The sequence below is a fragment of the Trichechus manatus genome, unplaced genomic scaffold (genome assembly GCF_000243295.1).
Source record: "Trichechus manatus latirostris isolate Lorelei unplaced genomic scaffold, TriManLat1.0 scaffold00030, whole genome shotgun sequence".
In the NCBI taxonomy this organism is placed as follows: Eukaryota; Metazoa; Chordata; class Mammalia; order Sirenia; family Trichechidae; genus Trichechus; species Trichechus manatus.
The window spans coordinates 17,725,489-17,747,598 of record NW_004443966.1 but is presented as its reverse complement, the minus strand read 5'-3'; the positions used below and the strand labels follow the sequence as shown (position 1 = coordinate 17,747,598).

General features: G+C 37.7%; 1 protein-coding gene across 10 annotated transcripts in view; it reads left to right on the top strand.

Annotated features, from left to right (window-relative positions):
• MYO9A (myosin IXA) overlaps nt 1-22,110 on the top strand; it is a 247,183-nt gene that overhangs the window by 13,149 nt on the left and 211,924 nt on the right. For 3 of the 10 annotated variants that reach the window (XM_023729773.1, XM_023729777.1, XM_023729772.1), the window contains exon 2: nt 19,102-20,011. In XM_023729773.1, coding sequence (XP_023585541.1) covers nt 19,172-20,011 — 840 coding nt within the window. In that variant the 5' untranslated portion in view covers nt 19,102-19,171. Of the gene's footprint in view, nt 1-13,015; nt 13,310-19,101; nt 20,012-22,110 lie in introns of those variants that run through there. The other 7 variants (XM_023729771.1, XM_023729770.1, XM_023729778.1 and 4 more) reach the window with 4 other exon arrangements.

The following is a 22,110-nucleotide window of genomic DNA, read 5'->3' as shown; positions in this document are numbered from 1 at the left end:
TGGCCCCTGGACACCGTTATACGTTAGTAATGAAGTCACTCCTGAGGTTCACCCTTCAGCCAACGATTAGACGGGCCCATAAAACAAGAGACTAAATGGGCACACCAGCCCAGGGGCAAGGACGAGAAGGCAGGAAGGGACAGGAAAGCTGGTAATGGGGAACCCAAGGTCGAGAAGGGGAGAGAGTTGACATGTTGTGGGGTTGGCAACTAATGTCACAAAACAATATGTGTATTAATTGTTTAATGAGAAACTAGTTTGCTCTGTAAACCTTCATCTAAAGTACAATTTAAAAAAATTCATTTTTTTCACCATATGAATATCTTATGGTTCAGCACCATTTATTCCTTTCTGTGTTAAATATATTGGCACCTTTGTTGCACATTAAATGATTGTATATGTATGAGTGTATTTCTGAATTCTGTACTGATCCACTGGTATATTTAATATATTTGTCTATCATTTTGTTAACATCACACTGTACTGTTTGGTAAAAACTGTTCTTATTTTTTCAAATTATTTTGGCCATTCTGGAATTTTTGCATATCTTGAGTTTTAGAATCACCTTCTAAATTTCTACATAGAAAGCTTGTTGGGATTTTGATTGCGATTATATTGATCTTTAGGTCAGCTTGGTGGAAATGTACATTTAATAATATTGAGTCTTACCCATGAAAGTGGTATATCTCTATGTTATTCAGGACATCTTTAATTTCTTTCAGCAAAGTTTTTGGTGTAGAGATCTTTCACATCTTTTTGTTAACTTTATTCTTAGGTATTTGTTGTTTTTTGGTGCTATTATAGATAATACTGTTTGTTAAATTTCATTTTCCAGTCGTTTCATGTTAGTGTTTAGAGTTACAGTCGATTTTTGTGTGTTGGCATTTTATCCTCCAACTTGCTAAATTCAGTTATTAGGACTCTGTTAGTCCTTGGCTCCTCTATGTATGTGGTCATGCTGTCTGATGATAAAGACGGTTTTAATTTTCTTTCCAGTCTCTGTGCCTTCAGTTCTTTATGGAAGCAGATCGCCAGGCCTTTTCTTCCATGACGCCGCTGGGCGTGTCTTACATATTTAGGAGTTAACTGCCTCCAATACAGTATTGAATAGAAGTGGTGAGAGGACGTCCCTGTTTTGTTCATGGTATTTTCTGGTACTCTTCATTCCTTTCTGCAGATCTAGACTTCCATCAGGGATCATATTCCTTCAATATGCAGAAATTCCTTTAGTATTTCTTAAATTGTATGTCTGCTGGTGATGAATTTTCTTTGTCTGAAAATACATTTATTTTACCTTAATCTTCAAAGGATATTTTTTTGCAGGATTTATAATTCTAGATTGACCATTTTTTTCCCCTTGTAGTAATTTAAGTATTTGTTTATTGTTTTCTAGCTTCCATTGTTTTATATAAAAGTCATCTGTCATTCTTATTGTTGTTGCCCTGAAAGAAATGTGCCCTTTTTCTTTGGTTACTTTTAAGATTTTCTCTTTATTCTTAATTTTCAACAGTTTGACAGTGATTTGCCTAGGTGGAATTGTGTGTGTGTGTGTGTGTGTGTGTGTGTGTGTATTAATTTGCTTGTGATTCACTGAGTTTCTTAGGTATGTGGGTTTATGCGTTATTTTTGAAAAATTCTGAATTCACTTAGCTTTTGTGTCTAGTTGGGTGTTAAGCCCATTGAGTGAACTTTTCAGATGCTGCAGTTTTTAGTTTGAAAATTTCCATTGTGCTGTTTTTCAGAGTTTCTGTTTGTCTGCTAAAATTTGCAGATACCTTGAAAATCCATATTTGTCTCAAAAATATAATTAAAAAAATATTTTAAAGTTTTTGCTAATTCCAACATCTGGATCACCGGTGGTTCCTTTTTGACTTTTTCCTCCTTTCCTGTGGGTCACATTTTCATGATTCTTTGCATATCTTGTAAATTTTTTTTAATTGTATGTGGATATTATATATAAAAAGAACAGTGAGAATGAAGTTGATAACTGTTTAGTACTGGAAAAAGACATGCTAATTCCTCAGGCCAAAATGATTAGGGGCTATCTTCCCTCTGATGCGGAATTGAATTATGTAAGGGCTGGTTTGGAGCCCTGGGGGCACAATGGTTAAGAGCTCTGCTGCTAACCCAAAGGTTGGCAGTTTGAATCCACCAGCTGCTCCTTGGAAGCCCTATAGGGCAGTTCGACTCTTATTTTACAGGGTTGCTGTGAGTCGGAGTAGACTCAGTGGCATTGGGTTTGGTTTTTGTTTTTTTTTTTTGGTTTGTTTACAACTATAGTTCACTTTGGTTTCAGATGCTTTGAGGGTGAATTCAGTCTCCGCCCTACAACTGGGTTTACATTTTAAGTACTGCTAGATTCGAGAGTTCTTTCTCTGCTTTATAGCCCTGCACCTAGCCTTCCAGGCCTAGGTGATATAAGTGGTTTGTGATCAGCTGCTAATCTACAGGTTGGTGGTTAGAACAGAACCCACTTAGTGGCGCCATGGAAGAAAGGCCTGGTGATGTGCTTCTGTAAAGATTACAGCCTAGAAAACCCTATGGAACAGTTCTACTCTGTAACACATAGGGTAGCCATTAATTAGAATCGACTCATTGGTGACATATACCTGGCTTTCCATTCTGCAGAAGATCTTTCTCTGTCCTTTTCACCTGTGCCTAGATTTGTGCATACTGCTGCATACTCTATACAAACTCCGTGGGGATGATTTGGTAGGTGGTGTTGATTAACTCTGCTTCCGGGGCTCCTCTGGATTTCAGTGCATCATATCAGTCTACAGGGTTTTTTGCCCCTTTACTCACTATGTCCTTAGAGTTGAAAGTGGTCACTTGTTTCTTTGTAGGAAGGGCTTATCCCTCTCTGGTATTATGTTCCTTTAGACTTCTTTGTGTTCTTAGCTCTCTGATGGGTTTAAAAAATTTATTTTGTAGTTTATCCAGATTTTTCTCGTTTTTATATTGGAGGTTACTGTGTCTTGGGGCCTTCTTCATCCTAACCAGAAGGAGAACCCTCAGCATTTCATTTTAATGATTTCTTAATTTGTTCAGGTTGAAAAGGTGATATTCTGGTAAGCTCTTAATAGCATGAACAAGTTTGCTGGCATGCACCAGTGACTTAAGCTTTAGTTTCTTTGTCATTTCCATTGAAGGTGATTTAAACTATGTGGAGCATGGTTAATTTTTTCTTTCTTTTTTTTTTTACCATACTGCAGGAATGCCTTACCAACATAACTTTCCAACTGTTAATTTTTTTTTGGATTTCAGCTTTTATGAGTAAAAGGCAAGTGATGTGAAGATAAGGTTTTGTTTATGGCTGCTTTTACTTTTACAAGGTCAGAGTTGTTGACAGAGATTTATGACCTGCAAAGCCTAAAATATTTACTATCTGGTCCTTTGTGGTTAAATTTTGGCAGTGCTTGCAATAGGCTATGACTGAATGCCAATGAATAATATTGTAAATTAAATAACTTGCTCCAGATCACATAGCTAATTCTCTTTAGGTGTCTTTTTTCAAAAAATTGTAGAGCCTTAATTTCAGTATATTCTGATGCCAGATTTACACGTTACTTTTTATCGTTATTATTTCCTGTTGATTGCTTTCTGTTAATAAACCATAAAACCAAGCTCATTGCCATCGAGTGGATTCCAACTCATGGTAACCCCATGTGTTGCAGAGTAGAACTGCGCCATAGGGAGCTGCTTTGGGAAGTATTGGAATGTTCATTAATAATACTTGCTAACACTTAACTGATATTTACTACGTGCTATACGTTGGTCTGTGTTCGTATATTAACTTATTTATCTCTTGCAGTAGCCCCATGAGGAACTTGTAGCACATGCCTGAGCTTACCCAGTTACAATCATAAATTAAACACAGAAATGGTCACAAATGATTTCCATGTTTTCAAATCCATAGGTCATTTTTCTATCCTTATCTGACATCATTTGCCCCTTCTTGAAACACTTCTCTTTCATTACTCTTCGTTTGTCTGGGTTTCCTCTGCTTACATGTGTCATGTAACCCAAGCAACCCATTGCCGTTGAGTCAATTCCAACTGATAGTGACCCTATAGGACAGAGTAGAGCTGCCCCGTAGGGTTTCCAAGGAGCAACTGGTGAATTCTGACTTTGGTTAGCAGCCTGAACTCTTAACCACTGTGCCACTAGGTTATTTATCCTGTATTCTTCAATTTCTTCATTTGAAAATGGTGGTAATGGTGCTTACCTCCGCAAAGTTGTTCTAAGATTTAATGATTCAAATGAATAGCTTGATGCTTAATAAGTACTCTAAGGGTTAACCATTAAGACTATTACTACTGCTATTACAGCCAGCACTGTTATTATTACTATGCGTTTGTAAGTCATTGGCTGCTCCTTTTTTGATTCCTCTTCCTTCTCTGCTGGGACACTAAACATTGGCAACCAACCGCCAGGGCTTGGTCATAGTTTCTTTTCTCTGTCTGCAGTCTCTTTGTGAGTTCATCTAGTTTGATTGCTTTAAATGCCATCCATATGCTATGACTACCAGATGTGCATTTTCTCTAATCCTTTCCTCTCATTTGTTTTCCAGACTTGTATATCTGGTTGCTTACGTATTTCCACTTGTATGTCTGATAGGCATTTTAGACTTAATAGGGCCAAAGGCATATCAAGCCATATTCCTACCTCCCTCTCAAACAACAACAAAACAACACCAACAAATAAACATAAATAAACCTGTTCCTCTCCCAGCTTTCCCCATTTTAGTAAATAGAAACAATGTCTACCCAGTAGCTTTAAGTGAAACAGACCTAGGTATCGTGCTTGTTCGCCTATCTAAATCCATTAGTCAGTCTAGAACACATACCAAATTCATCAATTTCTTTTCAACTCCACTGCTACTGCCCTATCCAACAACCATTATCTTTTGCCCTGACTACTACAACAACCTCCTAACTGGTCTCCCTGTTTCTGCTTTTTGCTCCCTCTTTCCTCTAATCTATTCTCTTTCAAGTAATTAGAGTGATCTTTTCAGGTTATGTCATTCCTTGTTTAAAAAAGCAAAGCAAAACCCCAGAAACTTTTTATTACATTTAGAATAAAATCCCAGACTGCAAGATATAATACAGTCTGGTCCCTACCTGTTCCTTACCTATGTCACCATTTTCCTCCTTGAATACTTTTAGCCACACGAGCCTCCTTTCAAATGTGGCATGTTTGTTCCTGATTTAGACATTTTGTACTACTTATTTCTTTTAGCCTGGAGCATTTCTCTCGTATCTTAGTATTACCAGCTCCTTCATGTCATATAGACCTCTCACCACGTCAGAGAGGCTTCACTGAATGCCACTGATAACTAAAATAGCATATCTAATCCCTCTAGTATAATGATTTGCAAACTACTGCCCACAGGCCAAATCTGGCAGGTGGCCTGTTTTTATACTGCCTGAGAGCTAAGAATGGTTTTTACATTTTAAAAAGATTTAAGAAAAACCAGCCAAGCAACCAAACAAACAAAAAACCCCAAAGAATACGCAACAGAGACTTTATATGGCGTACAAAGCCTAAAATACTTTCGGCCCTTTACAGAAAAAGTTTGCCAACCCCTGCTGTAGTGTGTCATTCTGTTTAATTTTTCTTAATACAACAGAGGGCTATTTTAATTACTTTGTTCATTTGTTTTCCTTGGTAAATTTTGTCCTTAATTGTTGAAGAGTTTTGGAACATTGGTTGAGTTATCTAGAATGAAGGAATTAAGCAACAACAGTTTATAAAAAGAATATTATGTTCTGTTAAAATTAGGGAAAAGCAGGACAGATCGTAAATGTAGTAGGGACCAAGAATAAGGGGTATGTGGTACATCTCCCCAAGTGGACAAGAAGAGGGAGTTTGTTGTTGAAAGGATCTACTGCTCACATGACTCTGTAAACCCCTCAGAATCATTCAAATTGAGAATTCGAATCTGTTTACTTCACAAATAACCTGTGAAATTGTTCAAGAGGATGCAAGTCTGAAAAGCCTCTAAATACCTGAAAGATGTCACATTATGGAAGCAGTGTATTCCATAGACAAAGTAGTAGAGTTGAAAGATGTAACTAGGCCATGCTTCCAAATAAGTGTTGTATTCTTGTTGTACAAGCTTAGTAATATGTAAAGTGATGCTGAGTCTCAGGATTTGATGTTCATTTGTAGTCATTGAGTATATCTGTCTTGTCATAAGTGGATCAACCCATAGATGAGCTTCCCTCTTCTCTGATTGTTACTGAAAGTCAAAAGAAGAGGTGCTCAAATGAAGGATATCCTGAAAGAAGCTGAAGGCATAAAATTTTATGAATATGTAAATGAAGTAAGATAAAAGGGCCTCTTTTTTTCTTTGGTCCTGTATTTACTGCTTAGTGCAAGTAGTATATGTTTCTACTAGTCCAGTGATGCGCTGCCTCCATAATTCCCTTTCCCCTAAAAGAAACCATTTTTCTGACCTCTGTCACCGTAGGTTATTTATTTAGTTATTTTAGATGTTTTACTATTATTTTATTACTATAGTCTGATTTTGAAGTGTATCATCAAACAGGTTTATCAGGAAACAGATGATACACGTAAGTGGGTATTGGGGAGAGTTTTACGATGAGACTACAACGTTGTGGGTAGGGTTAAGGAAAACCAAAAAGTGGTAGCAGTGCTCCCCCTGCCAAAGCTAGGTATGAAGGGGCAAAGAGGGGGATGTGTTTCTGGAATTGGAGACGGTTGTTATGGGTTTTTTTTTTGTTTTTTTTTTTTTAATTTTTATTTATTTTGTTGTTATTGAGAATATACACAGCAAAACATACACCAATTCAACAGTTTCTACATGTACCGTTTAGTGACACTGATTACATTCTTTGAGTTGTGCAACCATTCTCACCCTTTTCTAAGTTGTACTTCCCCCATTGATGTAAATACACTGCCCCCTAAGGTTCCTATCTAATCTTTCAAGTTAGTGTTGTCAGTTTGATCCCATATAGATAGTTCTTAACACCATAGATTTATTTTGTGTGTTTTTGAGCTTCATATAAATAGGATAAGTCAGTCTGTAGTTTTTTGTATCTGACTTTTTTCACTCAACAATTATGTCTGTGAGATTCATGTTGTTGTATACATCAGCAGTTTTTTTTTTTTTTAATGCTGTATTCTATTTCATTTATCAGTATACCACAGTTTATCCATTTTATTGTTGATGGACATTTTGATTTTTAAAAAAAAATTTTTCTTGTTATAAGTAAAGCTGCAATGAACATTCTTATATGTATCTTTTAGTAGACATATGCACTCAGTTCTGTTGGATATATAGATCCAGGTGTGAATTTGCTGAGTCATAGGATATATGTATGCCACTAAGCAGTTTTCTAGAGTAGTTGTACCAATTATACCCCCAACCAGCAACCCTTGGTATTGCCAGTTCTTTTAATTTTGGCCATTTTGGGAGAGGTTTGGTAGTATCTCATTGTGGTTTTTATTTGCATTTAAAAAAAAATTTTTTTCCCATACAAAAATTTATACATACATTGTTATGTGACTCTAATTGCTCTCCCCATACTATGACAGCACACTCCTCCTTTCTACCCCTGATTCCCCATGTCCATTCAACCAGCTCCTAACCCTCTCTGCCTTCCCATCTCACCTCCAGACAGAAGCTGCCCGTTTAGTCTCTTGTATCTACTTGAGCTAAGAGGCACACTCCTCACGAGTATCAGTTTATGTCCCACAGTCCAGTCCAATCCCTGTCTGAAGAGTTGGCCTCAGAAATTGTTTTAGTTCTGGGCTGAATCCGGGGGCCATGCCTTCTGGGGTTCCTCCAGTCTCAGTCAGACCATTAAGTCTGATCTTCTAACTAGAATTTGAGTTCTGCACCCCACCTTTCTCCTGCTCCATCCAGGACTCTCTGTTGTGTTCCCTATCAGGGCAATCATTGGTAGTAGGTGGGCACCATCTAGTTCTTCTGGTCTCAGGCTGGTGAAGTCTCTGGCTCATGTGGCCCTTTCTGTTCTTCGGCTACTACTTCCCTTGTGTCTTTGGTGTTCTTCGTTCTCCTTTATTCCAGGTAGTTGGGACCAATTTATGCATCTTAGATGGCTGCTTGCAAGCTTTTAAGACCCGAGACGCCACTCACCAAAGTAGGATGCAGAACATTTTCTTAATAAACTTTGTTATGCCAGTTGACCTAAATGGCCCCTGAAACCATGGTCCCCAGACCCCTACCCCTGCTACTCTGTCCCTCAAAGTGTTTGATTGTATTCAGGAAACTTCTTAGCTTTGGTTTAGTCCAGTTGTGCTGACTTCCCCTGTAGTGTGTGCTGCTCTTCCCTTCACCTAAGATAATTCTTATCTACTATCTAGTTAGTAAATAACCCTCACCCTCCCTCCCTAACCTCATAACCATCAAAGAATGTTTTCTTCTGTGTTTATTTGCATTTCTCAGATGACTAATGTTATTGTATTAGTCAGCTATTACTGCTTGACAAACTACCTGAAAATAACTAAACAATAAGCATTTATTTCTTGGTTATAAGTTTATGGGTCAGCTGGGGTAGCTCTGCTCCTTCTATTTTAGTTTCCTCCTAGTACCAGTAGTACCAGGAGGGCCAGTCCCTGGAGAAGGACATCATGCTTGGTAAAGTGGAGGGTCAGTGAAAGAGAGGAAGACCCCCAACAAAGGGATTGGCACAATGGCTACAACGATGGGCTCAAGCATAGCAACGATTGTGAGGATGGTGTTCTCTATGTCTCCCTTTGTGCCACTACTATACTATCTTTCCTGTACCTTTATACTGAATATTGATATTTGGTAGTGTAAGTCTTCCAACTTTGTTCCTCTTTAAGATTGTTTTGACTATTTCAGGTCCACTAGATTTCCTGTATATTTTTGAGAATCAGCTTGTCAGTTCACCTGGCTGGGATTTTGTTTGAAATTGTATTGAATCTGTAGATCAGTTTAGAGGAGAATTGACTACTTAATGATGTTAAGCTTTCCAGTCAATGAATGTGGTATATTCCTCCATGTGTTTAGGTCTTCTTGAGGCCTCAGGGTGGTACATATGGCTAATGTGCTTGGTTACTAACAGAAAGGTTGACGATTCAAGTCCACCCAGAGGTGCCTTGGAAGAAAGACCTGGCAATCTACTTCTGAAAAATCACCCATTGAAAACCCTTTGGACCACAGTTCTACTCTGACACACATGGGGTAGCCATAAGTTGGAATTGCCTTTACGGCAACTGATCTGAGGCCTTGCATATCTTTTGTTAGTTTTATTCCTCTAGATGTGTGGTGGTATTGTGTATGTGTGTGTTAAATTCATTTTAACTGAGGTACAATTAATAGGAGCCCTGGTGGTATAGTGGTTAAAATGCTTGGTTGTTATTCAAAAGGTCAGTGGTTTGAACCCATGGGAGAAAGATGTGGCTGTCTGCTTCCGTAAAGATTTACAGCCTTGTCTGGGGACCATGCTTTCAGGGGACATCTAGGTCAATTGACATAACAAAGTTTATTAAGAAAATGTTCGCATCCTACTTTGGTGAGTGGTGTCTGGGGTCTTAAAAGCTAGCAAGTGGCCATCTAAGATGCATCAACCCACCTGGAATAAAGGAGAATGAAGAACACCAAAGACACAAGGAAGGTATTAGCCCAAGAGACAGAAAGGGCCACATGGGCCAGAGACTTCATCAGCCTGATACCAGAAGAACTAGATGGTGCCTGGCTACCACCAATGACTGCCCTGACAGGGAACACAACAGAGAGTCCCTGACAGAGCAGGAGAAAAGTGGGGTGCAGAACTCAAATTCTAGTAAAAAGACCAGACTTAATGGTCTGACTGAGACTGGAGGAACCCCAGAAAACATGGCCCCCAGACTCTCTGTCAGTCCAGAGCTAAAACCATTCCTGAGGCCAACTCTTTAGACAAAGATAAGACTGGACTGTGGGACATAAAAGATACTCGTGAAGAATGTGCTTCTTAGCTAAAGTAGATACATGAGACTAACTGGGCAGCTTGTGTCCGGAGCTGAGATGAGAAGGCAGAGAGGGTCAGGAGCTGGTTGAATGGACATGGGAAATCAGGGGTAGAAAGGAGGAGTGTGCTGTCACAGTACAGAGAGAGCAATTAGGGTCACATAACAATGTGTGTATAAATTTTTGTATGAGAGACTAACATGAATTGTAAACTTTCACTTAAAGTACAATTAAAAAAAAAAAAAGATTTACAGCCCTGGAAACCATATGGGGCAGTTCTCCTCTGTCCTGTAGGGTCACTATGAGTCGAGATCAATTCAATGTCAGTGGGTTTGGTTTTGGTTTTTACAATTAGGATAACAATAAAATGCACACATCTTAAGTGTTCAGTTTGAGTTGTGAAAATTTTATACACCTGTGTGTAACCAGCACCAAGAATAAGCTACAGAACATTTCTATCAACCCCAGAAAATTCCCTCTTATTCCAGTCAATTCCTCCTTCCATCCCCTCAACTACACTTTTTGATTTCTGTCAAGGTTAGTCTTGTCTGTTCTTGGAGTAATCATACCTATGTGCTCTTTTGTATCTGGCTTCTTTTGCTTAATATAGTGTTTTTGGTGTTGTGATATATGTAATTTTTTTAAATTGCTGAGTAATATATGAATATGAATAATATATTACAGCTTATCCATTCTTCATTTTTTTTAAAAAAAAAGTTCATTTTGTATATAATTTCTTAGTCCTTAATAGAGTTTTAGCAACTCCATCATTTAGTGGTTTTCTTAAAGATAGCTGCATAGAGTGGCCAACAGTTAACCTTTGTTTCTAAACTCTCTTCTTCTATATATTGTTAGGCATGCTTGCTGAATCAGCAACATTGATTACCTCTTAGGAAAGGACTTTGATTACTTGCTCAGTTTTAAAGTTAGACATTGTCAAATTTTTGTTGAAAACAGCTCTTACAGAAAGTCAAATAAAATTGCATATATACATAATATGTGAAACTGAGATGAAAGAGTCAGTAGGAAAAGGGAATAAAAGCTATCATGAAGTTTAAAAAAATCACTACTATAAGCAATAAAAATGATTGCTAAAATATATTAATGTGTATGTGGACTTGTTTATTCTTTCAACAAATATACTTTTGGGCTGTAGATACTGATGAGAAACAGTGACCTTACTTTTTGATGAGGAAGTCAGACAGTAAACAAAAATAAATAATAATATAATCTTAGTGCTTTAAGTTCTCTGATGAAAAATAAATTAGGATAAAAGAAATAGAGCCATGGGGATGGTTATTTTAGATAGAGTAGTGAGGAAAAGCCTCTCTGAAGAGTTGGCATTTGAGAGACCTTCAGGCAGAGGGAACAGGAAGTGTAAAGGGCCTGAAGCAGGAAAACGCTTAAACAAGAAAAAAAGACCAGTGAAGATACAGTGGAGTGAGGGAAAGAAAACATTGCTGGGGATCAGATCATAGGGCCTTCTGGGCCACAGTAAAAGGTTTCAGTTATGTTTAATTGTGGTATGGAAAACCGTTGGAGAGTTTTGAACAGGTAAAAAGGATGATTGCCTGCTGTGTGGAAAATAGACTGTAGGGGAACAATGATAGAAGCAAGGAGACCACACTTTTTTTTACTTCAGGTGAGAGAATGATAATGAGCTTGAACTAGGTGGTAGAGATGAGGATGATAAGAAATGGTTAGATTTAGGATATATTTTGAAGGTAGACCTATATACAGAACTGATAGATTGACTATAGGAGGAATTTCCTTACAGGATTTAGAAAGGGGAGGATTTGGAAAAATTTTGTAGTAATGCATTAATCGGGGTAGGCTCACTTCTAAACAATCCCTAAATATCGGTGGTTCCACAGTCCAGTGTAACTAGAGTTAGGGTGATGGTGGGCTCTCTGCTCCTTGTGGTCATTTGGGAGCCAGACTTCTTCCAGTTAATGGCTGTCTTATCCTTAGGGCCTCAAAACATTTCACTGGATACTCTGGATCCTCCCAGCAGATCAGAAAAGACAGACACGCTTAGGGGCTTTTTATTAAAGCCTGGAGCAGATGTATGTCACTTCTGTCTGCTTATTGGTGGCATAGGGCATGTTCACGTGGCCACATGTAACTTCAAGGAAGGCTGGGAAATACAGTCTAACTCTGTGCTCATACAGAGGAAGAAATGGGTTTGTAGACCATCTAGTCTGCTTCTGCCACAATACAAGATTATTTTGGGGTTTTTGAAAATAATTGCTACAAAACACATGGTTTGCAGAGTTTAAAAATCCAAATGTTTACATATTGAAATAAGTTCCATATATGTTTATATGTGTGATTGTACATTAGTATGGTAATAACTTTGTTTGTGTAATAGTTTGTCATAGTGACCCTGTAGGACAGAGTAGAACGCCCCATAGGGTTTCCAAGGAGCTGCTGGCGGATTCAAACTGCTGACCTTTTGGTTAGCAGCCAGGCTCTTAACTACTGTGTCACCAGGGTGCCTGTAAATACTATAGAATGAAGAACTATGAGTATTAGTTTTAGAGCACCACTTTCCCATAGTTATTTATCTAAAAGAAGTTCAAAATGTTTGATAGTTCTCGCCCCATAAAATTTATAGTTGTAGGTAAATCAGTAATGTTTTTTAAAAAAATGAACCTTGCCTTGATAGTACAGTGGTCTCCTTTTTATATATACCAGTGAGGCCTTTGCTTTGAGCTATTTTTTCAGCAGTAATATTAGATTTTTTATTTTTTTTAGACACTTGTCTGATCTGTCCTTCCATTCCTCTTGCTAAATGATAATGTATAATCCTACTTATTAACATTCATCAGTAAATCCTTCTGGTAAAGCAAGTAAGAGAATGGAGATTTTTTTGGAAAATAACTTTGAGAACCTGATAAAGAAGCAAAAGCAACGTTAACAATTTTTTTGAGAAAATTAAATTTTATTAGCATTATTTCAGACACAGAACTAAAATCTTTATTTTTATCTTTTTAATTGAACTTCTAATTTAAAGGAAACTATATTTTCTAATTCTATTTTCTTTCTTCGCCACAGTTTTCCTCTATAATTAGTCCCTTCTAACTCAGTCCAGTGAATAACACCAGAAGCTAGTCTATTCTGAACTACACCCTACTGACCACAGCAACTGTCTCACCACATTGATTCCCCTGTCAGCATATACTTTTGAAGTAACTACATTGGGATGGGGAATAAAAAGAATATTAAATGTACCTAATTCTTTATCTGCGTTGTTGTGTTTTATTCTTGCAGTCAGTCAATTATCTCCACATCATGTATAGAGTACATCTCTTCCCTGCTGATTTGAAATGCCATCTTTATCATGAAGTAAGTTCTCATAGGCTTTTGGGTCCCTTTTTACTCTTTAAGTCTTAATTTTCTGATTTGAAAAGTTATAGTTTGTTCCTTGTCTCAGAGAATTGCTGTGCAACTCAAATGAAGAAATGTATGTCAAACTTATTTTTGGTCAAAGTATAAAAGCAAATTTTGAAGATTTCCCAAAAACCTAATGTTTTTGTCCATTTTTTAATATATGTGTGCATTTATGTACAACTTTATAGTCTGTTTTTTTTTCATTTGACATTATATTGTGCATCCCTTGCCAGGTTTCTGCATGTTGGCATACAAGTATCTCTCACTATCCAAATCTGTTTAATCTTTCGTTTGGATAGTGAATTTGGGTATCAGGGTATTGCCTTATTTGAATCTATTTGACCTTCTCCAAGTTTTGATAGGAAATAGCAAGCTTTTTGGTTCCTGTGTTTACATAGTGAGATTTTTAGATGTGAGAAATTTAACAAGGAATACCTATGTCCCCAAAGGGCATTCTCCTGAAATGCTACCTATTATAGTGTTTTGTATTTTTTTCCCCCAGAAAACAGATACCCAATTCAGACTGGCTCAAGGAATAAAAGGGAATTGGTTGGCCTCCTTAATAGAGAAGCTCAGTGGTTGAGGTTACTTGAGGCTCAGCTGAATTCAGTGGCCCAAACAATGTTGATAAAGCTGTGTGCATTAGTTTCACTTTATTTAATTGCAAAGAGACTCTTCCATGCATTCTGGAAAGATAACTGCCAGCAGCTCTAGGCTTACATCTTTTTAGCTTAGGTGCCTTAGTGGAAAAAAAAAAACACCACCAAAACTTCTTTCCCAGTAGTTGCAGCAAAAGGTCCAGTATAGAATCTCATTGAACAGCTACTGTGGCTAGGGTGATTGGAATAAACTAATTGGCTGGACCTGGGTCACAGCCAATATTACCACCTCCCTCCCCCACAACCTCCCACCCAAAACAAACAAAAAACCTGGAGGATGAGTTTAGTCCATTCTAACTATATCAAATGCTGAAGGGGAAGAAGTGGTTCTTCATAGGAAAACACACTACTTTTCACCAGAAGGTCCTTTACATGCTGGGCAGGCTAAAACAATAGGGGTCTATGTATCTGTGCTACAGTGTGTCATATGATAACTAGTTTCTCCTATCACCTTTTCTTTAATACAGATACTGCAAAATGTTTTTTATTTCAGCACCCAATTTGGCTTTTACTTGGCATAGATGTACTTTAGGTAAAACTTGGGCTCTTCTATCCCATCTGGTGATGATGATCAGCTGACATGTACCCTTGTCACATCTTTCCTCAAAATCTCTCTTTTTTTTATTCTTTCAGAAAAAGAAATAGTGTTTTTGTTTTCCCTATCTGAGATGAAGCTATTCAGCTTTGGCTTAAATCTCATTTAGTCTTGCTTACTCGAGGACCTTGGCTTGTTAGTTAGACCTGCTTTTTTTTCAGTTTTCAGTTTCTGTTTCTCTACTTGATCCTGTTTATAACCATACAGATACATTCCCAAGCCCCTAACAGACATTTCTCTTACACTCCTTTTCCTTCTTTATTGCAGTTTTGACCAACATCTGCTATTCGCTTGCTACCCTATCACTTCTTTTTTAGCTTCTTATAGTCGTTTCCTAATTCCCATTTCTCTCCAAGAGTGGAAACCCTGGTGGTGTGTAGTGATTAAGAGCTATGGCTGCTAACCAGAAGGTCGGCAGTTTGAATCCCCTAGCTGTTCTTGGAAACCCTATGGGGCAGTTCTACTCTGTCCTGTAGGGGTCGCAAGGAGTTGGAATCCACTCGATGGCAATGGGTTTTGGGTTTTTCTCCAAGATTACCAGTGATATCCTGAGACCTTTTTCTCAGGCCTTAACCTAGAATGATAGTGTGTAACAGCTAGGAAGCACCCAAGAGATATTTAACTCAGCTTTCTTTCTCTATTTTGTTTGGTATTATTTTGGTTTCTTTTGGCTAGTATTTACATGGTATGTCCTCTTCCATTTTTTTGTTTTTACTTTCAGATTCTGTATCCTCATGTTCTAGACGTGCGTCTATTGAAAACTGCATATAGTCAGATTTGAAAATTCTGGTCTGACAAGTCTTTGTCTTTTAACTGTAATATTTACCTTTAATGAAATTAGTGAGACATTTAGTTTTAAAACTTACTATCTGCTTTCTATTTGTTCCACCTGTTCTCATTTTCTTTTTCACTCTTTTCTTGCCTTCTTTTGAATCGATTGATTTTATCATTCCATTTTTTTTTCACTCTACTGTTTGGTGAGTTATACTTGTCAAAGGGCCATATAGTAAAAATGTTTGGCTTTGTGAGCCACATGATCTCTGTCACAACTGCTTAATTCTGTTGTTGTAGTGCAAAAGCATCCATAGATAATACATAAATGAATGAATTACAGATAGAGTTAAAGCACTGAATAAAAATCCAGATAGAAGAGCACTTGGGTTAAGACGAGAACTGTGGAGAATGATAGTCTTTAAGGTGAGGTAGTGGAAAAGGAGCTGTGGGAGTGAGTCAAAGGAAGAGTAAGCGTATTTAGGAAGACTGTAAGAAGAATAATTGTCACGTAAGGGCAGAGTTTCAGGAAGAAGATGGGCGCCTTAATCAGATGCTGTAGTGTAGTGTGTTATGATGAGGATTGAGAAGAGACCTTTCACTTTGGTAACTCTGGTAACTGATGACTTTTTCAAAGAGCACTGTCAGTAGCTTGCTATGTGGGGAGAGTGGTAAAGGAGTGGAGAATGGGAATATAGGCTATTGATTCTTGAATACTGTTCTTTGGTAATCCAACAACAACAAAATTGCTTAGATTACCCCACCTCAGAACCACTATAAAACCAAACCAGTTGCTGTCCAGTCGATTCCAACTCATGGTGACCCCATGTGTGTCAGAGTACAACTGTGCTCCTTTCAATGACTAATTTTTGGGAAGTACATTGCCAGACCTTTCTTCCAAGGAATCTCTGGGTAGACTTGAACTGCTGACCTTTTCGTTAGCAGTCAGCACGTAATCATTTGCACCACCAGGATGCCAGCTCTGGGGGAAGGTCCTTGTCGTTAATCTTCCCTGACCGAGGAGCTTCTTAGCGCAGGGACCCCGGGTCCAAAGCACGCGCTATTCTCCTGGCTCTTTTTTCTTGGTGATATAAGGTACCCGTGTCTCTCTTCTCACTTTTCTCTTTTGTATCTCAAAAGGGATTGATTTAAGGCAAAACCTAATCTTGTAGATCAAGTCCTGCCTCATTAACATAACTGCCTCTAATCCTGCGTCATTAACATCATAGAGGTAGGATTTACAACACTTAGGAAAATCACATCAAATGACAAAATGATGGACAATGACACAATACTGGGAATCATGGCCTAGCCAAGTTGATAGGTATTTTTTGGGAATATAATTCAATCCATGACATCTGGTAAAGTTTGAAGATATCTAAAACCCACTTCCATTCCTGGGTATAAAGTCCAGAGACATTCTAGCAAAAGCTCATACAAAAACGTATATGAGAATGCAGTGTAATATTAGAAACAATCTAAGTGTTCACTGGAAACAGAGTAGATTAACACTGTATAATTCTACAATGGGATATTTGCCAGTTAATAAAGTATAACTATATGTAGCAACATTTATAGACAATATTAAGTTACAGTGTGAAGTAGATTATTAATATAGTATGATACCACTTTTTGTAAAACTTAAAAAATACTGTATATAATTTATGGAAACTCACACGTGATAAACATGTAAAAACATTCATGGGAGTAATACCAACTTTAGGATAGTGGCTACCTTTGTGGAGCAAGGGAAGGAGCTTTAACTGTATCTCTAATATTTCTTTATAAAATGATCTGGAGCAAATATAGCAGTTTTAAAATTCGTTGAATCTGGGTGGTAGGTATATGGCTGCTTTTTATTATTATTTTTTTCCCATACAAAAATTTATACATACATTGTTATGTGACCCTAATCACTGTCCCCATACTGTGACAGCATAGTCCCCCCTCCACCCCCTATTCCCCATGTCCATTCAACCAGCTCCTAACCCTCTCTGCCTTCCCATTTCACCTCCAGACAGAAGCTGCCTGTCTAGTCCCCTGCGTCTACTCAAGCCAAGAGGCACACTCCTCACGAGTATCAGTTTATGTCCCACAGTCCAGTCCAATCCCTGTCTGAAGAGTTGGACTCGGAAATTGTTTCAGTTCTCAGCTGATAGAGAATCCAGGGGCCATGCTTTCCGGGGTTCCTCCAGTCTCAGTCAGACCGTTAAGTCTGGTCTTCTTACTGGAATTTGAGTTCTGCACCCCACCTTTCTCCTGTTCCATCTGGGACACTCTGTTGTGTTCCCTGTCAGGGTGATCATTGGTGGTAGGCGGGCACCATCTAGTTCTTCTGGTCTCACGCTGATGAAGTCTCTGGTTTATGTGGCCCTTTCTGTCTCTTGGGCTAATACTTTCCTTGTGTCTTTGTTGTTCTTCATTCTCCTTTACTCCTATAGCTGCTTTTTATATGTTCTATAATTTTCTGTGTATTTGAAAGATCATCTAGGGATAAAGGTAAGAAACACGTTTCTTGATTAAAGGACTTTGTCACACTGGGTGGTAGTATGAGAGGGAAGTAACGAAAGGTATTTTTTTTATTTTTTAATAGCACAGCATCTTTATATAATTAAAGGATGAAATAAGTAAAAGGGAAAGATTGATAACACGTGAGAGTGACTTTTTTGATGAGGCAAGTTACTAATGGAGATGAGAAGAAATAGGGTTTTGTAAGTCCTGGAAAGGACGTGGGGTGTAATTTCTTTGTTGACAGGAATGTAAGAGTAAAAACTAAGATGAAAATAGGAATACAGTTTGAGTTGGAGAAGTCATTTAAGGGAAATCACTATTTTCTCAGGTATAAAAATTGAAATCAATCTTCTAGAGGTTGGTAGGTGTGAGATTTGAGAAGATTGGAAGGATATGAAGAATACTTGTGAGGAATAATGTAAGGTAGAACAGTCGAATTCAGGTCAAGGTGAGACTGAGTAAAATTTGTAATGGTGACAACTCAGGCTAGTTGTATAATTTTGCCAGCTTTGTTGAGCAAGCCAGGAGCAGGATCTTCTTGTTGTCCCTGACAAATCCACCTCACCCACCCATCCTGGGGGAAGTCAGAGTCTGGAATTTCCTGAAACTGTGTCCGTCTCTGTAGCAGGTCTTTCTCATGGGTTCTCTTGGTCATAACTTTATCTAGTGTAATTTCTCTATCTCATCTCATCTTCTGTTTTTAATGCATTTTACAAAATTTTGCTCCATTGATGGCATTGTTTCTTGATTTGCTTTATCCTGAAGAGATTTGGGGTGCAATGTGATTAGATTTGTGTGGTTATTACTATCCACCTTTTTGCAGTCTTTAATGAGGGTGTTCAAGTATAAGGAAAGCACTTGGTTCTAGTCCCAGGTACCTTAGAAACATTTGAAATAGTTGGGGATACAATAATTTATCTTGTTATGCTTTGATATCTTGAAAAATTGAATTAATATAGTAAAACATGGATTTTTTTTTGTGTGTGTGTGTGCAAGTTTCTGTTTTAGGAAGTGCCCAGATTTGGACAATATAATGTTGTAATTATGTGGTCTCAATGAGACTGTTTTTAAAACTGTTCCTTTACTAAGAGTTAGATTATGTATTCTAAAAGTGTAATCAGCATGGTTGTTCAGTTTTTCTTTCTTTAGCATCAGAAAACAATAATTATGTAATATGACTTCTAAATGTTTCACATTATTTTTTGTTACAGTTTTTTGCCAAGAAAATGTTTTACACAATCTTGAACGTGTACTATCCATGCTGATGGGACAGGATCCAATATGAATATAAGTGATGGAGGAAGACGACGCTTTGAGGATAATGAGCATACATTACATATATATCCTGGGGCAATTTCAGAAGGGACAATCTACTGTCCAATTCCTGCCAGAAGAAACTCCACAGCTGCTGAGGTGATTGACTCTCTTATAAACAGACTCCATCTTGACAAAACAAAATGTTATGTTCTAGCAGAAGTAAAGGAATTTGGTGGAGAAGAATGGATACTCAATCCAACAGACTGTCCAGTTCAGCGAATGATGTTGTGGCCCCGCATGGCTCTGGAAAATCGCTTGAGTGGAGAGGACTACCGCTTTCTTCTAAGAGAAAAAAATCTTGATGGATCAATTCATTATGGTAGTCTTCAGTCGTGGCTACGAGTAACAGAAGAACGTCGCAGGATGATGGAACGGGGTTTTCTTCCACAGCCACAACAGAAAGACTTTGAGGATTTATGTAGCTTACCTGACTTGAATGAGAAAACTCTTTTAGAAAACCTACGAAATCGCTTTAAACATGAAAAAATTTATACCTATGTTGGCAGTATTCTAATAGTTATTAACCCATTCAAGTTTCTTCCTATTTATAACCCCAAATATGTAAAAATGTATGATAACCACCAGCTAGGAAAACTTGAACCCCACATTTATGCTGTGGCAGATGTAGCTTATCATGCGATGCTTCAACGCAAAAAGAATCAGTGCATTGTGATTTCAGGAGAGAGTGGTTCTGGGAAGACTCAAAGCACAAACTTTCTTATTCACCACCTTACTGCTCTCAGTCAGAAAGGATTTGCCAGTGGAGTAGAACAGATTATTCTTGGAGCTGGACCAGTACTTGAGGTAAGTGTGTAGAAATACTTTTCTTACTTCTAAACATACCTTAAAAATATTTTTTAAAGAAGTATTTGATAGAGTTGGAAGATGAAATAAAACTAAATGGAAGTTTAGACATCATTTGTAGTTACCAAGGGAAACTGTACCTTGTGAATTCCAGTATTTATATTTAATTAACTTAATGAATACACAGCTTCACATCAGGATCATGGAAGATGGGAAAACAAAAATGGCAGTGTGGAAGATTGAAGGGAGAAAGAATGTGACAGTGGTACTTCTGTTTGAAATGGTGTCTTTGGGTAGAGTGATGCAGAAGAAGGAGATGACTGGAATCATATCCCTCTGTGAAGGGAGAAAGCAGGGGTAGGACTTCTGTCTTTAGGACGGACTGTAATGGGGTTGTGAAAGTAGGTGGTTGGGGAAAATACTCTTGCCAGTGTATTTGCATCTCTGCAACTGTAACATCTGTGCCTGGCATTAACTCTTAAGGGTTCACTTTTGAAAATGTAGAGAATATGGGAAAAAAAAGTTTTAGTTGTAGAATTTTTTAGAAATAATACTATCGAATGTAGAAAAGAAAGAGAATGCTGTTTTAGTTTTAAACCTGAAAGGAAAAGGCAACAAGTTTTTTTTTAAACAGATTTTGTGAAATATAATTGAGATTAAGTAAACTGTACACATTTAAGGTGTATAATTTGGTAAGTATTGACGTGTATATACCACCACTGCAGTCAAGATAGTGAACACATCTGTTATCCTAGAGTTTACTCTTGTCCGTTAGTAATTCCTTTCTCACACTGCTTTCAGCCCACCCATCTACAAGCAACCACTGATGTGCTTTTGTTGGTATAGTTAATTTGCATTTTCTAGAATTTTATATAAATGTTTTAGTATGTATTCATATTGTTGCATGTGCCAATAATTCATTCCTTTTTATTGCTAAGTAGTATTCCGTTATAGAGATATACTTCAGTTTGTTTATCCATTCACCTGCTGATGGGCATTTGAGTTGTTTCGAGTGTTTGGCTAGTACACATAAAGCTGTATACAAGTCTTGGTGTGTACATATTCTTTTCTTTCTCTAGGAGTGGAATGACTGGGTCATATGATAGGTATATTTAACTTTTAAGAAATTGCCAGTTTACCATAATGGATGTGTATATCATTTTACATTCCCACCGGTGGTGTATGACAGTCCCAGTTACTATATATCCTTGCCAATCATTATAGTTATTCTTTTTAATTTTAGCTATTGTAATAGCTGTACAAGGTCCTTGGGTGGTGCAAACAGTTTGCGCACAGCCACTAATTGAAAGATTGGTGGTTCAAACTCACCCAGTGGTGCTGCAGAATAAAGGCCTGGCAATGATTTCAACAAAGAAAACCCTATGGAGCTCAGTTCTAGTCCGTAACACATGGGATTGCTCTGTCAGAACTGGATCAATGGCAACAGGTTCGGTTTGGTTTTGGTAATATATAAAGATCTCTGGGTGGCACAAACGGTTTGTGCTTGACTACTAACCTGAAGGCTGGTATTTGAACCCACCCAGTGGTCCTGTGGAAGAAAAAGTGATCTGCTTCCGTAAAAATTACAGCCAAGAAAACTGTATGTAACAGTTTTACTTGGCAACACGTGGGGTTGCCATGATTTAGAATCAACTGAGTGGCAATGGGTTTGTTTTCTTGTTGATAGATATATAGTGGTATCTCATTGTGGTTTTAGTTTGCATTTCCTTACTGACTTATGATGTTGAATATCTTTTCATATGCTTATTTTCCATCCATATATCTTCTTTTTTAAAAAATATTTCCCTTAATTTTGTTGTTGTTGAGAATATACACAGCAAAACACATACCAATTCAACAGTCTCTACATGGAGAATTTAATGACATTGATTACATTGATTTGTTTATTCTCCTGGCAGTTCATGGTATATTCAGTATTCTTTGCCAGTACCATAATTCAAAGACATCAATTCTTCTTTGGTCTTCCTTATTCTTTGTCCAGGTTTCACATGCATATGAGGTGATTGAAAATACCATGGCTTGGGTCAGGCGCACCTTAGTCCTCAAAGTGACATCTTTGCTTTTTAACACTTTAAAGA